Below are 16,322 nucleotides of genomic sequence, written 5' to 3'. Positions count from 1 at the left end.
ACTAAAGCAGCAACACTAATGTTTGTGGAGGGGAAGGCACTATACTGGACTTAAACATGGACACAAAGCAAATCAGCAAAATTAAGCAGACAATAAGATGACAAATGCAGCTTTCAATGAATGCACATGACACACTTACCAAAGCTAGTTCTGACCATTCCAGACAGAGTGATCAAAACGTCTTACTTGTGATAAGAGTGTGATTTGAGTCTGATGTCCAACTGGATCCAGAAGTGAGCAGCAGTTCCTTCCACAGTTCCAGCAAGTTAAAAGTTGTGTGGCGTCAAGATGCCGCTTTGGGAGGAGAGCAGGGTTTGTATCGTCCTTCTGAGCCAGGAGAAGATTTGTGTCCTTCTTTGGATACTGGTGGGCTTTCTGCAGCACTCCTGTCCGTATGATGTAGAAGGAAGGAAAGAAACTCTTGTACTTGACCGGTTAATTGCTAACTGCGCTAAAATTTAAGCTAAAGCTGGGAACACAAAGCAATAGTGAAAGACAACTGGTCTGCTGCTTAAATGACGTAGGAAAGGGTCAATTAGAGGGGTGTCACAGTGGGTTTTATTACCTGTGGACCCCCTGCAGTCTCCTCAGGTCTCCTCCTGTCAGAGAGGAGAGTGATGTGCTGCAAAGCATACTGGGATGATGGGTGTCTCAGGCTTGTCTGAAGATTCCCTCCAAAAGTACTACAGTTCAGGCTTCGACAGTGCAATGTAAGCTGAGTCTTTGTCTCATGAACTCCACCACATGGCTTACCTGACACACCAGATGGATTTGTTTCACACCTCGATCTGGAAAGCCTCTCATAGACAGCATTTGGGAAAGGACAGAGTATTTGAAAAAAACTCAGAGGGTAATTGAATGAACACTCTGTCTGATCTTTACAGGCCAATCAGAGCAACAACACATGTGATGTAGCAGTTACCGAGGCGCGCCCCTACCAAGGAGTAAACTCCATAGAGATCTGCAAATCGCAGACCATGGCCACTATAGACATGTCAGTACACAACTTCTGTCATTTTTGAAAAGAAAACAACTCAATACTGTTCTTTGTTCTTCTTTTAACAAAGAAATGTCAAGTTCTGATGAAACTGGCGCTTTAGCAGCATCCACGCTAATGTCTTCCAGCATTATTGCCTCTTGTTGCTGCTCGCTTACGTCACGACTCTGCCACGCCTGAAAGTACTGCCCCTCTTCGCTGATTGGTCCTGTCACTTTCTAACCAGGCCCAAATTGTTCAGATGGGAGCTTTGCAAGAAGTGAGAAACATCGGAAAAGGGCGTATCCATCTGCTTTGTAAGGTTACCACATGGCTGATTCCCAACAGAACCTATTGTATTGTATCGTATCGGATTGTTGCCAATTCTTTGTATTAAAGGTTGTTGTTAGACAAATTAGCCTGATGTCATTAAATCACATCGCGACATATCAACCCATATCATAGCTAATTGTATCGTAGCTGTATCGTATTGTGTCTTATCATATTGTAACAATCGTATCGTCAAGTCTCGTATCGTATCGTATCGTATAGCATGGTGATGTATCATAATTGCTTAAACATTCCACCCCAAGTTAAAATACTGTAAGAAGAGTTGCAGATGTGTAAGTTAAGGGTTGAAGAAGTCCTGAAGAAAAAAAAATGAGAGTTTTTTTCTCCCTTAAGTTGGTCATGAATTATTCAAACACCAGAGAACTCCTCATTGGTATTTGTGTAATGAAGGGCACTCCTATTTGCATGAGCACTAATAACAACCTTAATGCCACTTCTCTATTGTTTTATTCCAGCCCCCACCCGCCTCACAACTCTCTTACCTCTCTCTCCCCCTCTCTCTGAAGGGGGTTTGTGTTTGGCTGATGGATTTTCTTCTCATTATTCTGCTCAGAGCCCGAGCTGTTCCCTACTCCCTCTCTTCTTCTCCCTCTCTCCCTCTCTCTCTCTCTATCTCTCTCTGTGTGGTGACCGTTTTCCCCTGACATTTGGTAAAGACAGCCTTCTGCATGCACCAAGGTTTCTCCATATATTTTATTTCCCTCCAAGAAGCAGCAGGGGTGTCTTGATACAACTTAGTGCTTAGGTTTTTTATTTCTGAGCTATGGGTGACAGCTGAAAAGATGAACTGTCTGGGGTGAGTATATTTTTTGCTTTTTTTCAGTGCTTGCATTCCTTCATTTTTAAAGGTATTTAGGTATTTGATGAGCTTCTTTTGCTCTGCACTGTTTGCACAAAGTGGCATCATTGTTATTATGTATGCAAAGTGAGAGGTGAGTGAATATTTAATGCTGGTGAACAGACGATTGCTACTGTTGATGCTGAATATTTGGCATTTTTGCTTCTAAATGTGCTTTTCTTTGGTTGTGTTTTTCATCTGTCTTGAAGGCATTTTCCAGGCTTTAAATCCATAATTGATTCACTCAAATTAACCGTAAACTGTGGGGTTTTTGTTGCTCATTGTGATGCAGCCACTTTGATGGACACAGCTGGTTGTACCACAGTTACCAATGCAAAAAGAAACACTTGTGTTGTTTTCTCATAAGAGAACAAAGTCATTAGGATGAGTGATGCTCTGATTTTAGGATGTAATCTCCTTCCACGTGTTTGATGGTGTGCATCTGTGTTGTGCTGTGGAGCTGAATGTTGAATTTTTTTGGGATTACATAAATATTAATTTTAAAAAACCTGATCCACCAGTTCAATGTGGAGGCTGCACGTTTTTTCTTTATTTTTCAAATAGCAGGCATGCTTGGTGTTTCAATAACACGTGGAATATCAGAGTAATTGGATGTTAGCATTGTGATCATGGAGGTTTGTATCTGAATAGCTCTGGATTTAAAGCTCTGGAGAAATCAAAAGAGCATGCACAGCTCCAACAAGGTAACCAAACCTTTTTGCCGTTTTTTTTATGCAGAGACTTGAGTTCAGTATCAGACTAGAAGTGATTAGAAGTAGATCAAGCTGGGTCTGAATAATCCACAAGTCCAAATTCATCAGCCTCCTGCCCATGCTGTCCTCAAAGCCTTCCTTTCAGCACTGCTGACAAAGGTGGTGTTTAATGTTAACTGCTAGAATCAGTGGCTGCAGGGCATGGAGCTGCTACAAGATTAGAAACACAAGTGATTCACAGACTGTTTAACTGAATAGATCAATGAGCAGAAACTGCACTAAAAGCCAGTACAGTTTAACCCTTTGAAGCCTGTTGTATCATATTTGATATATACTTTTATGATACCTCTATCTAATCAATATGATCAATAAACTGCCTAAAAAAATTCTGAATACAATCTGATAAATGATAAAAAATGCCCTCAAGTGGATTATAAGTTTCCAAAACACCTAATGTATCAAATGAGATTAAAAAAAAATGCATGTTAAATTTTATGGAAATTTGGATTTTTTCGTAATCCAGTAGAAAGTTAAATAAACATTTCAGTTTCAAAAAATGAGAATTTTCTGGCAATAATTTGTGTTTTCAGGCTTTAATGGGTTAAAATAGAAGTTTGGAGTTTAAAATTTTGTTCTTCCATCAGGTACTATCTACTGATGCGTGAAGTCAGGCTATTTGAGGGAATGTGATGAAAGTTAGCACACAAACTCTGAACCCCCTGTGGATTCAGTCATTAACTTAAAATGATTTTCTCTCTTTTTATCTCCTGTAGTTCTCAAGGATTACATTATTACACCATCCTTGGATCAATGACCTTATTGAAACTGAAGGTGTTCTTAGATATTATTTCGGCCCTTTGAGAGTGGATTTTTTTTAATCTGATAGGGAAATTATGCTAATCCATTGCACAGGTACCCAAAAGTAGGACAGGGGACTGGAAAAGAGCTCAATGCATGAAAATTGCCAAACTTATGTGTCATGATAAGACAGTAACAGAAGTCTCATGGGACCATCCTCTAAAATGTACAGGAAACAGACTATAAACACATTTTCGTCAATTTTTGGTCAAATTTAGGTGTTTTTGCTAATTCTCAAGTTTCACATTTTTTCATGCTTCCCTGAGGGATTTCTTCCAATTGATTCCAGAATTTTTTTTGCTCATTCTAAACAAGTTGGAGATAAAAAGTTATCAAAAGCTTTGTAAAAGAATGGGTCGCTCTCAGGAGCTCAGTGAATTCCAGCGTGGTACTGTGATAGGATGCCACCTGTGCAAGAAGTCCAGCTGTGAAATTTCCCCGCCCTTAAATATTCTACAGTCAACTGTCAGTGGTATTATAATAAAATGGAAGTGATTGGGAACAACAGCAACTTAGCCATGAAGTGGTAGGCCACGTAAAATGACTGGATGCTGAGGTGCATAGTGCGCAAAGGTCGCCAACTTTCTGCAGAGTCAATGGCTACAGACCTCCAAACTCCATGTGGCCTTCAGATTAGCTCAAGAACAGTGCGCAGAGCTTCATGGAATGGGTTTTCATGGCCGAGCAGCTGCATCCAAGCCATACATCACCAAGTGCAATGCAAAGCGTCCGATGTAGTGGGGTAAAGCACGCCGCCACTGGACTCTAGAGCAGTGGAGACGCATTCTCTGGAGTGACGAAACACGCTTCTCCATTTGGCAATCTGATGGACGAGTCTGGGTTTGGGGGTTGCCGCGAGAACAGTACTTGTCTGACTGCATTGTGCCTAGTGTAAAGTTTGATGGAGGGGGGGTTATGGTGTGGGGTTGTTTTTCAGGAGCTGGGTTTGGCCCCTTAGTTCCAGTGGAAGGAACTCTGAATGCTTTAGCATAACAAGAAATTTTGGACAATTCCATGCTCCCAACATTGTGGGAACAGTTTGGGGATGGCCCCTTCCTGTTCCAACATGACTGTGCATCAGTGCACAAAGCAAGGTCCATAAAGGCATGAATGAGAGAGTTTGGTGTGGATGAACTTGACTGGCCTGAGCAGAGTCCTGACCTCAACCCAACAGAACACCTTTAGGATGAATTAGAGCGGAGACTGAGAGCCAGGCCTTCTCGTCCAACATCAGAGTGTGACCTCACAAATGTGTTTCTGGAAGAATGGTCAAAATTCCCATAAACACACTCCTAAACCTTATGGATAGCCTTCCCAGAATAGTTGATGCTGCAAAGGGTGGACCAACGTCATATTAAACCCTATGGATTAAGAATGGGATGTCACTTAAGTTCATATGCGAGTCAAGGCAGGTGAGCGAATACTTTTGGCAATATAGTGTACATCTGCAGTCCTTGTGACAGTCATCATCAAACTTCACAGAGATGATCACGCATTGATCCTGAATACATTCATGCATCAATATCATTACTTCGTCACAGCGCCCTCTTCTGACAGCTTGAAATTTCCTCTTTTGAATTTTGGTTTTTACCTAAAAACCGACTTTAAGCATACAGCCTCCCCAAACCCTTGAAGTTAGGTTTATCAGTTTGGACAGGCATATGGATCATCATCAGTCCTACAAATGAGCCTCTGTGACTCATACCCATACAGGAAGTCAACCAGCTTCATCTCTGTTTCAAAATAAGACATTTTGATGGTGCCAAATGACTTTAATGAAAACATTGTCCTACATTTTTTAACATTTTTTGGCAACACAACAGAATGACACTGAACATGCCTATATACATAAATGTCTTCATAGCGCCCCCAATGGACACAGGAAGTGACACAAATTACTTCACTTAACCTGTTAAGGTCTGATTTTCAAAGAAAGGTTTCAGTAATTGTCCACAACACAGCCATTTTTTATTATGTGATGTCTCACTGGCGATGGCGAGCATTTTGATATCTTGCCATTTTCACAGGAAGTTGGTATAAGTATCATGTCAAACATCAGTTTGTCTTCAAATTTCCCATGTATGGTTAGTGTCTGCACCTTTGCCCCTTTAAATATCAATTACATGGTTTGACTTTAACACCTCTGACATAGACTGTCCCATCTCCTTTCAATTTTATCTACCTACCTTTAACTTACAGATTACCATCCTGCATTTTCACACCGACACCTAGTGTAGCCAGTATTACCTCATATACAATTTTCAACATGCTCATCATTTTTTTTTATTTAATGACAGTCCTGGGATGATCTATATGGTTTCTCTGCTATACTCAAACACACTGATAGTTTATCATCACCCAGCAATTGGCTATCAACACTACAAACTTAGACATAATGTTGCTCATTTGTACTCACAGATGCTAGTTTCCACACAAACTTATTACACATCTGTCCTGTTTCTAACAAATAATACTGCTAAAACCCCACAGGTGTCCTTGTGCATAAATATATATAGTTTAACTGAACTTCAAAATATACAAATTAATGAAAAAATGAAAAAAAGGGTTACTTGAGTACATTTAAATGCCCAAGTGTCCATAAACATGCTTCACATTCCTGTGGGTCCCACACTTACCTATCTGTTGGACAATCTAGAACTAGGGCTACAAGCAGTACTGAAAGACCCTCACATCTTAGCGCAGGTCGGGGTGTGAAGCCACTGCTGGGTGTCAGTAAACCATGCAGTGAGCTGCAGCACAGCAGAGAAACCATGTAAACCCTTCAGGGCTGTCATTGAATCAAACATACAGAGCATGTTGCACTTTGTATATGAGGTAGTACAGGCTGTTAACATTAGGTGGCAGTATTACAGAGAGGGTAGGGCCTACTTTAATTAAGTTTGCTGATATTCAGAAATGATTGAAACTTTTCTTCTGAATTATGAAGGGAGTTCCTCGGAAGTTATAAATGAAGGCATCCAGAAATTACCTAAAAGTTACTTTAGAATTATTCAGGAAGGACTCAATTTTATTTGTTGGGCCAAGATCAAGAAATTACCTGGGAATTACCAAGTAACTTCTTTCTAAGAAACTAGTAGGTAAAAATGAAACCTAATTACTGGATAAGCGCGACAATATTATTAAGAATTATTTAATGATTAAGACATTATTACTAGGTTAATACTTCATATTACCATTAATTTTGCATTATTACTTGGTAAAATTCCAAGTTATTACTAGGTAATACCTTATTGTTGAGCAATAACTAGATAATTATACTTAATGCTCTAAAATTACTATGTAATTACTAGGTAATTGAGGCCCACTAAAATAAAGTGCTACCCTGACTTCTCCTAATCCTTATAACTTACATGACAGCCCCAGACTAACAAACTGGCCTGCTGTGGTGAGAAGACCAGGAGGGAGCTGGTGCGGACATGAACCTAACTGTTGCTGATTTTAACCATGTTTCCTGCCGGTTTGTCAGTTTTCAGCACGATATACGGGGGATTGCACGATTTTCCTTTATTACAAGTGTCAGACTTGTTGCAAGAATTTAATAAATTGTGCACAATTGCTGCAATCTCATGCCGAAATCCAGCGCTCGTTTAACTATGTCAGACATAAAACAAGCAGGGCGTCGGTTCATACACAATTTTAGGGGATAAATCAGTTGCACTGGAGAACTATCTCTCATGATACTGAGTCAAAGCATCCTAGCAAACATCAGATCCCAGCTCTGACATGGAGAGGAGGAGGTGGGGCTCTCTGGTCAGTGAGCGTGTGGGTTTGCTCAGCTCTGGTCATGGAGTCAGAGGGAACAAGCAGAGAACCAGGACTCAGAAATTAAATACATTCATGTGGACCTGCTCTATAAGTCAGGTATCCTTAAATGACTTCTGTTGTGATCTGGCGCTAAATAGAAAATACAATTAAATAAAATTGACTCGATGTTCAAGGGGCGCGCTCTGCCCCCCTGATAGAATGGAAGGGAAAGCTCTGCAGTCTCTGGAAGGGAGTATCTTTTGAGCAGAGTAAAACTCTATATCCATTTGCAATACAATGGTTAAATGTATGATGAGTGTTCCTGAATGAAATTATTTGATTTTCTTATACCACATTGATTTTTGAACCTTCAGTAAGCATTTTGCAGTTGTGCTTGAATCTAGAGCTCTGTTATGTAACCGATTAGCAGGGATTTAAGCCGTTATTTTACTCTATTTTCAGTTTTTCCTCAACCTAATCTGTTTTTTTCTTCATTATATGCCATTACCCCTTTCATGACCATGATTTTATCTTGATTCCAAATAAACATAACCGTATTAATCCTGTGTTTACCAAGTGCATTACATTTGGTTGACTTTTCATCTCCAGTTTAGTTTCTGAGAGATGTTCCTGGACACAAACCAGCCCCCCAGTGATAACGGATTTGTTAAATTATCTTTTAATTCCACTGGCTTTGCCCTCTAATGTGTGACCAACCAATGTGTTTCACTTTTTTGGCAGTGTTTAAGAAAAGATGGGTGAGCAGATCATGTCAGAATGATTCTGCGTGTGAGCCACATCAGGACACTTGAAATGAAATGAGGTCTCCTCATTGTAGTTTTCTGCTTGTCACTTCTCCCTTTTGAGAAATCCGTCCCTTCCTCCCTGCTTGCTACCTCCTCCACAACCCTCTGTCAGATAATTATAGATCTCTGTTCCTTATAAATGAGGTCGAATCGGAGCACTCATTTAGTTTCAAAGAGTTGATGTTGAAAACTTTTTTGTGATGAGGTGGCTGTTTCAACAGATGGCTGGTGGTGCTTGATTGGGCAGTGGCACATCTGGAATCATATAGGAATAACACTGGCGGCAGCAGCAGGGTGCACACATCCTTAAACAGATATACGTTTACTATACATGTGAGAGACAGAGACGTATCAGAGCTGTGATATGAATAGATGACGAATAGCAGGAAGCATGGATAGCCAGCAGAGAGGGAGTGTGTGGGATGCTACACCTACATCACTATAGAACATTTATTTATATCCCAGGAGTCTTTTTTGTTGTAACCAGCAGTCTGGCTGCTCAGGCTGCAGTCAGATACATGTGCACATCAACATCACGATCCGATCTGCAGAGTCAGTGACAGCAGGCTGAGAATATGCAGCCTATATCTTTAATGAGATACAGACCTTATCTTTAGAGAGTCAGCTGAAAGCTACGGCTCTGCAAGTAGAGATAGCATATCATAATAAATGAAGGGGGGACGCTTTTTAAAGGCTAGCAAGTAAAATTTTCAGGACTTTTTCATCAGATTTAATTCCTCAATGTTGAATGTAATGGCTTGAAAAGTCCTTTTTAATGTTTAACTTCGGTTATTACTGAAGAGAGTAGGTGTCTGGAGCTGTGATTGAGCATTTTTACCACTAGAGGGAGGCTGTATGTGAGGTAACTGTGGTTTAATTGGTTTGTTTGATGCATTTTGTATCTTCTCATCATTACAACAACAAAACCTAAGAAATTTAAGACTTTATGAAAGGCTCATAATGGAGACATTATAAAAACCCGTATACACAGGTGAATCTAAAAAATTAGAATATCATGTTAAAGTTTACTTCCCCCAGAGAGTTAAATTTCCATATATTTTAGAGCCATCTCTTACAACATGAAACATTTGAGATGTTTTTGTGTTTTAATTTTGATGATTATGGCTTACAGGTCATGAAAAAACACACTATCTCAAAATATTAGAATATTATAGAAAAGTCCAATCCGCAAATGTTTCCTGAGCCCTCATACTGCCGTTCTCACCTGGGCTAAGGAGAAAAAGAACTTGACTGTTGCTCAGTGGTCCAAAGTCCCGTTTTCAGATGAAAGTAAAGTGTTTTTTTTTTTTTTTTTCATTTTGAAATCAAGGTCTCAGAGTCCGGGGAAAGATCAGAGAGTAACAAATTCATCCCTGTTGACATCCAGCAGGGTTGGAATTTAAAGGAATATTTCAGGATTTTTGAAGTTGGGTCGTATGAGTCGCTTGGCTTTAGAAGTGGTGTTAGCCTCCAGTGATTTTTGTAAAAGTTGCTCAAGTGGTTATTACGAGCTCAGAGAGATCCGCGGCATCGTGGCTGTAGATGGGAACGTGTTATCCGCGTAGTTTAATGAGTTTGACATAAAAATAGACCAATAAAATATGTTGGCTTGCCTGTACGCTGTGTCCAAAACATACAAAGCACTTCATTTCTCTCAAAAAAAATCCCTCTGTGTCAGGTACTAATTTATTTTTTATGATGCAGCTTTTACCATTTAGTCTCCTTCTGCACTGATCCACTGATCAGCTGTGTGGGTTTTGGGGCTTCTACAGGAATAATAACACCGCAGCAAGCTAGAACAAAGATAACATGAGTGATTTCGACTTACCTGGTGGTGTAATTGTGGAAAATGCAAACCCATGCTCTGGATTTCTCCTGCTCAAAACTTTCAAATGAAGTTTCTCTGCTCTCTCTTTCAGCCCTCTGACTCTTCATCTGCATAAGTTCTTCTTCAGTGTACTCCTGTTCATAAAAATATCCTCTTAAACTTGCACAGCAGATGATTCGCCCGTTTCCGTGTTTCTTACCGGTGAATCCATCTTGCAAAACTCCCGTCTGAACCGTTTGGGCCCGGTTAGAAAGTGACAGGACCAATCAGCATCGAGGGGCAGTACTTTCAGGCGTGGCAGAGTCCTGACGTATGCAAGCAGCGAGAAGAGGCTGGTGCAAGTGTGGCAGAAGACCTTAGCGTGGATGCTGCTAAAGCACCAGTTTTATCAGAACTTGACGACATTTCTTTGTTAAAAGAAGAACAAAAAACAGCATTGAGTTGTTTTCTTTTCAAAAATGGCTAAAGTGTGTACTGACATGTCTACAGTCACCATGGTTCGCATTATGCATCTATCTATGGAGTTTATTCATCGGTAGTGGCGCACCTCGGTTTGGGGCTACCACGTCACGGGTTTTGTTGCTCTGATTGGCCCGTAAGGACGTGACAGACAGAATGTCCATCCAATCACCCCCCAAGTTTTTTTCAAAGGCTCTACCCTTTTCCAAACGCCATCTATGGAAGGTTTTCCAGATGTATGTGTGAAACAAATCTATCTGGCGTGTCAGGGTAATATCCTCTTGTATCCACACTAAACAGCACATCCGTCACTGAAGTCGAAATCGCTCATATTACCTTTGTTTTAGCTTGTTGTGGTGTTATTATCCCTGTAGAAGCCCGCAGACCCACACAGCTGATCAGAGGATATTAGTGCGCGGCGGAAGGAGACAAAATGGCAAAAGCTGCATCGTAAATTAGTGCCTGACACAGAGGTTTTTTTTTTTTAGGTGAAGTGAGGTGCTTTATACATTTTGGACACACAGTACAGGCGAGCCAACATATTTTATTGGCCTTTTTTTATGTAAAACTCGTTAAACTATGCGGATAAAATGTTTTAAAATGCAACTTTCACAGAAATCACTGGAGGCAAACGCCACTACTATAACCAAGCATCTCATACCACACAACTCCAAAAATCCCGAAACATCCCTTTAACATTTTCTTCCACATGCCACTGTGGCTGATGGACTCAAAACTCTACCAGCCACAAATATTTTCTACCAGCCATTCCATTTTAACAAACAGCGTTATCTATATGGTAAAATAATCAAGTTTAATAGCTATGAAGTTATATACTATTCAATAAGAGAGGGTTGGTGCATGTATGATCCAAACTGTTCCTTGTTTTCAACCAATTCTCCTTGTATTCAATCATACAAACAAGTATTGTAAATTCACTGAGTGTCAGACTAGAATTTGATATTTTTTGTGTGATTTCTGCAGTGTCACAGCAAGATTCAGGCTTTGTTGTGCTGTTGTGGCCTATTATAATAGCAACAATCATTAATCATTAGTATTTTGATAAAGACTGTACTCTATGATAATAAAGGCCAGCATTATCACCATGAGCACACTAGCTGTTTTCAGCCCCATTACAGTGGTGACAAAAGCCGTTCTCAGTTTCCTCCTCATGTGGGCAGTTAGCCCCACCCCCAGGTTCAGTTGGCCCTCCATGCTTGGAAGAAAGTTCCGCCCTCCCCTCCTGGTCCTCCTCACAGCTGGCAGCTGAGAGGAGGATCAGGAGAGCAACATCCATGAAGCCACATCCATTTCCCGAGAGGAGGCGGAGTCAGGTGGGGTCAGACAGCTCATTAACATTTAAATGCTAATTTACAGCAGCTGTAATTATCAACATTAAAACAAAGAAGGCATTTTTTTTCATTTCGTAATGATAAATCTAGAATATATGGAGGATATATATCCTATATATATTTAATCAAAGGAATTCTTTGATTAAATCAGGTAAAAAACAAACTTTTTATGGTATTTTAATTCATGAGATGCACAAAAATAGGTCCTTGTCATACTTCTGGAATCTTTTTTTCTCTTATAGCTATACTAATTCTGTGGAAAAATTAAATGCATAGTTATACTTTAAAGTATACAACAAAGCCTAGAGTTGGTTGCAGTGAAGTCAAAGCTGAATCTCAGCAATTACTGATGCTAAATCTATATGCTGGATTCTCCACTCTCTGTTTCACTTCTTTACTTCTAACAACACCTGTAGAGGCTGCACGTTGGAGCTGTTGTTAACCCTGTTTAACCCTGTTTCAACCCCATGTCAGACAGCCTCACTGTGTTGAGTTTTCATGGTCTCCCTGTGCGTGCGTGGGTTCCCTCCGGACACTCTAGCTTTCTCCCACAGACAAAAAACATACTCATTAGGTTAATTGGTGACTCTAAATTGCCTGTATGTTTGAATGTGAGAGTGGCTGCTTGTTTGGCATTTCAGCTGACTAGTGTAGAGTCCAGGGTGTACCCTGCCTCTCACCCAATGTCAGCTGGGATTGGCTCCATTCCCCAGTGACCCTGAACAAGATAAGCAGCACAGATGAAAGATGGGTGGGTGGACACCTTACTAGTGGAGCATTTTTTTCAACACAGGAGAAAAAAATGCTTTAAAAAGCAGGATGCAAGTATTCTCTAAAGACATAAACAGGTTGCAGCCAATCACAAATGTGGATAGAAACAATAAAATGATCAGAGTTGGGATATGCAAATCAGAGCTCTGATGAAATGATTTGCCTGCCTATTTACCATTAAAGCATGATTGTAAAAATGAGTCTTTGGACAGGATTTCAAAGCAGAAACAGCATCTGCTGCACGAGTTCAAAGTAGAAAAGCTGATGTGAAATTTTAGCAATATCTCAATCACCCTTTGATCACCACCTTGGCTCAGGCACAGCTAGCAGGCCCATTGCAGCTGGCCTGACAGACCGTCTTGGGCAGTGAGTTGTTAAAAGCTCACCTTAATATTCAGGTGCAAGGCCATTTAAAGCCTCAAGAGTAAAATTTTAATAATCAGCAACCAGTAAGGCTAAAACAGGGGTGATGTAAGATGTGGACTTTGTCTTTGAAAGAAGTCTGGCTGTAGAGTGGTGGACCATCTGAAGTTGGGCTGTGCTCTTATACTTGTTGAAAATTAAACTTGCCTGATCCTGGAGATGTCCCTAAGCTGATAAAAGCATGGATCCTTAGATCCTTAGTGTTTTGATTAAAGCTTTAGTGACTGTCAAAATAAACCCAAAGTCTTTAACATGGCTCTCATAGGTCTTCCTGATAAAGACCAAAAGTCATAACTTAATACTTTTCAACTAGAGTTGATATAAGATATAGATTGGGATTTATCTTCTGTTAAGAAATGACAAAAAGTCAGTTCTAAGTGAAATCCACATGGCCAGATGTAACAAAGTTACTCTTATTACCAGTCAACTACACAATGTCATCATGGTCATGACAAACGACATTAAAACAAACCACCAGTTAGTGAGAGAAATGCTTTTATAACCACAATTCCCCCAACATGTTGGGGGACTGTTGAAAATGTAAATAAAATCAGAATGCAATGGTTTGCAAATCTCATAAAGCCATATCTTACTCACAACAGAACATCAACAACAGACGTTGAAACCGAGACATTTTACCATTTCATGGAGCCGATCAAATGAAATCAGCTGTTGGAGCATTTTACAACTAATTAGGTTAACTGGCTGGCAACAAGTCAGTAACATGATTGGGTATAAAAGAAGCATTTTAGAGAGACAGAGTCTCTCAGAAGTAAAGAAAGCAGTGTTTTAAAATTGTAGAACAGTTCATTAAAAATGTTACTCAGTGTAAAATTATGAAGACTTTGTTATCACACCATCTACAGTACAGAATATCATCAAAAGATTCAGAGAATCTGGAGAAATCTCTGCGCAAGGGTCAAGGCCGAAGATTAATATTGGATGCGTGTAATCTCAGGTTGCGCTGCATTATAAACTGGTCTAATTCTGTACTGAAAATCACTGCAAAGGCTGGGAAACACTTCCAGACGTCATGTCTGTCAGCACAGTTCCACAAATGCAAGTTAAAGCTGTATCATGCAAAGAAGAAGCCATATGTGAACATAATCCAGAAAAGCCACCATCTTCTCTGGACAAAAGCTCATTTAAATTGGACTGAGGCAAAATGGAACACTGTTCTTTGGTCAGATAAATCATCCAGCTCCTTATCAGTGCACAGTTTAAAAGCCTCCATCTCTGATGGTATGGGGTTGCATTAGTGCCCATGCTGTGGGCAGCTTACACATCTGGAAAGGTACTTGCAGTGCTGAAATGGTTACAGAGGTTTTAGAGCAACATATGCTCCCGTCCAGTCAGTGTCTCTTTCAGGGAATGCTTGCTAAATAATGCTAAACCACAAACCGCATCCATTACAACAGCATGGCTTCGCTGTAGGAGAGTCCAGGTGCTGAAGTGGCCTGCCCTCAGTCCAGACCTTTTGCAATAGAAACCATTTGGAACATCATAAAATGCTAAATCCATCAAAGAAGACCTAAGACTGTTGAGCCACTCACATCAGACAAGAATGGGACAACATTCCTATCTCAAAACTCCAGCAACTGGTCTCCTTACTTCCCAGGAGGAGATGCTAAATGATGGTAAATACTGGGACATGTTGCTGCCATCAAATTCAAAATGAGCTAATATTTTTCATAAAATAGTAAAATGTCTCACTTTAAACATTTGATAGATTGTTTATGTTCTACTATGAATAAAATATGGGTTTGTGAGATTTGCAAATCATTGCATTCTGATTTAATTTAGATTTTACACAGCAGCCCAACTTTTTTGGAGTTAAGTCTGTAATCAAATGATGATTTCACTTTTAGTCTTAATGATCTTGTGTTCTTAAGTATATTACTGTTAGCAGCTCTTATTTTAAACAATCTTTTACTGAGCGTTAGACCTGGCATATTTTTTTAAACAAATTAGACAAAACTGCACCCACCATGGCCAATGGACAAAACTGCACCCACCATGGCCAATGGCCAGATGATGTCAGAAGAAACAGCAAATGTTACTTCAATGAAAAATAAACAATATTTTCCCACCCTATATCTTGTTTGAAAAAACTTCAACATTTTGGAGAAGAGACATGCGGTAAAGGGCCTCAGGCCGGATTCGAACCCGGACTGCCCGCGTACATGGGGAGCGCCTTTAACCACTAGGTCAGCTGCTCCCCCAGTTATAGAGTTTTTTATGACATCAGCTCAACAATGTGACCAGTTCATTGTATTCTTTGGGCTTTTTGGCGAGATATAATTGGGTGTCATCGTCATAGCTGTGAAATGAAGTGTTGTGATAGCAGATGATTTGACTGAGCTAAGGTACACGCTGCTTGCAATGCAGACTTTTCTAAACATTGTAAAAATTGATTGAAAGATGATCATTAGACCTTGGTCCTTAAACTTTGCAGAGCTCCCTCTTGAGTCTCAGAAGACATCCTCAGCAGCAATAGTAGTACTCCTTGTGACAAAGGTGCTGAGGTTCATTGGTAAACTCAGAACATTTCTCTCCATCTAAGCTCTTAATTGGCTCCTTTAATCATATTGTACCAATCCTCATGAGCTGTGGGCCATCAACAATCTGAAACACATTTCAAGCAGCATGTGAAAGAAAACTGTCAGAAATAATTGGCTGTAGCACGCTGGTTTTTGTCTTGTGTTTGGGTGCCGAATGGACGGCTCCTGTAACGAGAGTAGCAGCTTTCAGGGCACTACAGAGTGTGTCTTTGGCTGCCACAGGGGGCTACCAAAGTTGAATATTTTAGCATTCGTTGATTCAAAACATGTTTAAGAATTGTGATAATTTACCTTTTAAGGCCAAAAAGCATTTGGGAAGGTTTTCTGTCCTTTATGTCTGATTACCATCAGCATGGAAGGGATTATATTTTATTTGAGCTGTGTTTTATATCTGCTTTAAATGCAGCAAGATTTGGCTTCAGTATATTTTGTGAAGTTGTTCTGGGTTCTTTGTGACCTCCTGGATGAGTCTGCCCCACAATCGAGGTCGCCTCATTCTAGAGTTCTGCAACAGATGAGCCCAACACACCCCAGCATAGAGATCTGCAGCCAGATCCTATTGCCCAGACTTGCTCTGTGCCTCCGCGTTCTGCTTAGTGCACTGCAGGGTTGACATTTCTA

At 40.2% G+C, this 16,322-nt stretch overlaps 1 protein-coding gene across 1 annotated transcript in view; it reads left to right on the top strand.

Annotated features, from left to right (window-relative positions):
- Positions 1 to 2,000: 2,000 nt before the first annotated feature.
- grid2ipb (glutamate receptor, ionotropic, delta 2 (Grid2) interacting protein, b) overlaps positions 2,001 to 16,322 on the top strand; it is a 75,662-nt gene continuing 61,340 nt past the window's right edge. The window contains exon 1 of the mRNA XM_041814959.1: positions 2,001 to 2,123. Coding sequence (XP_041670893.1) covers positions 2,110 to 2,123 — 14 coding nt within the window. The 5' untranslated portion in view covers positions 2,001 to 2,109. The remainder of the gene's footprint in view (positions 2,124 to 16,322) is intronic.

This window comes from Cheilinus undulatus, linkage group 20, assembly GCF_018320785.1.
Source record: "Cheilinus undulatus linkage group 20, ASM1832078v1, whole genome shotgun sequence".
Lineage (NCBI taxonomy): Eukaryota > Metazoa > Chordata > Actinopteri > Labriformes > Labridae > Cheilinus > Cheilinus undulatus.
This window is presented reverse-complemented; position numbering and strand designations above follow the sequence as displayed.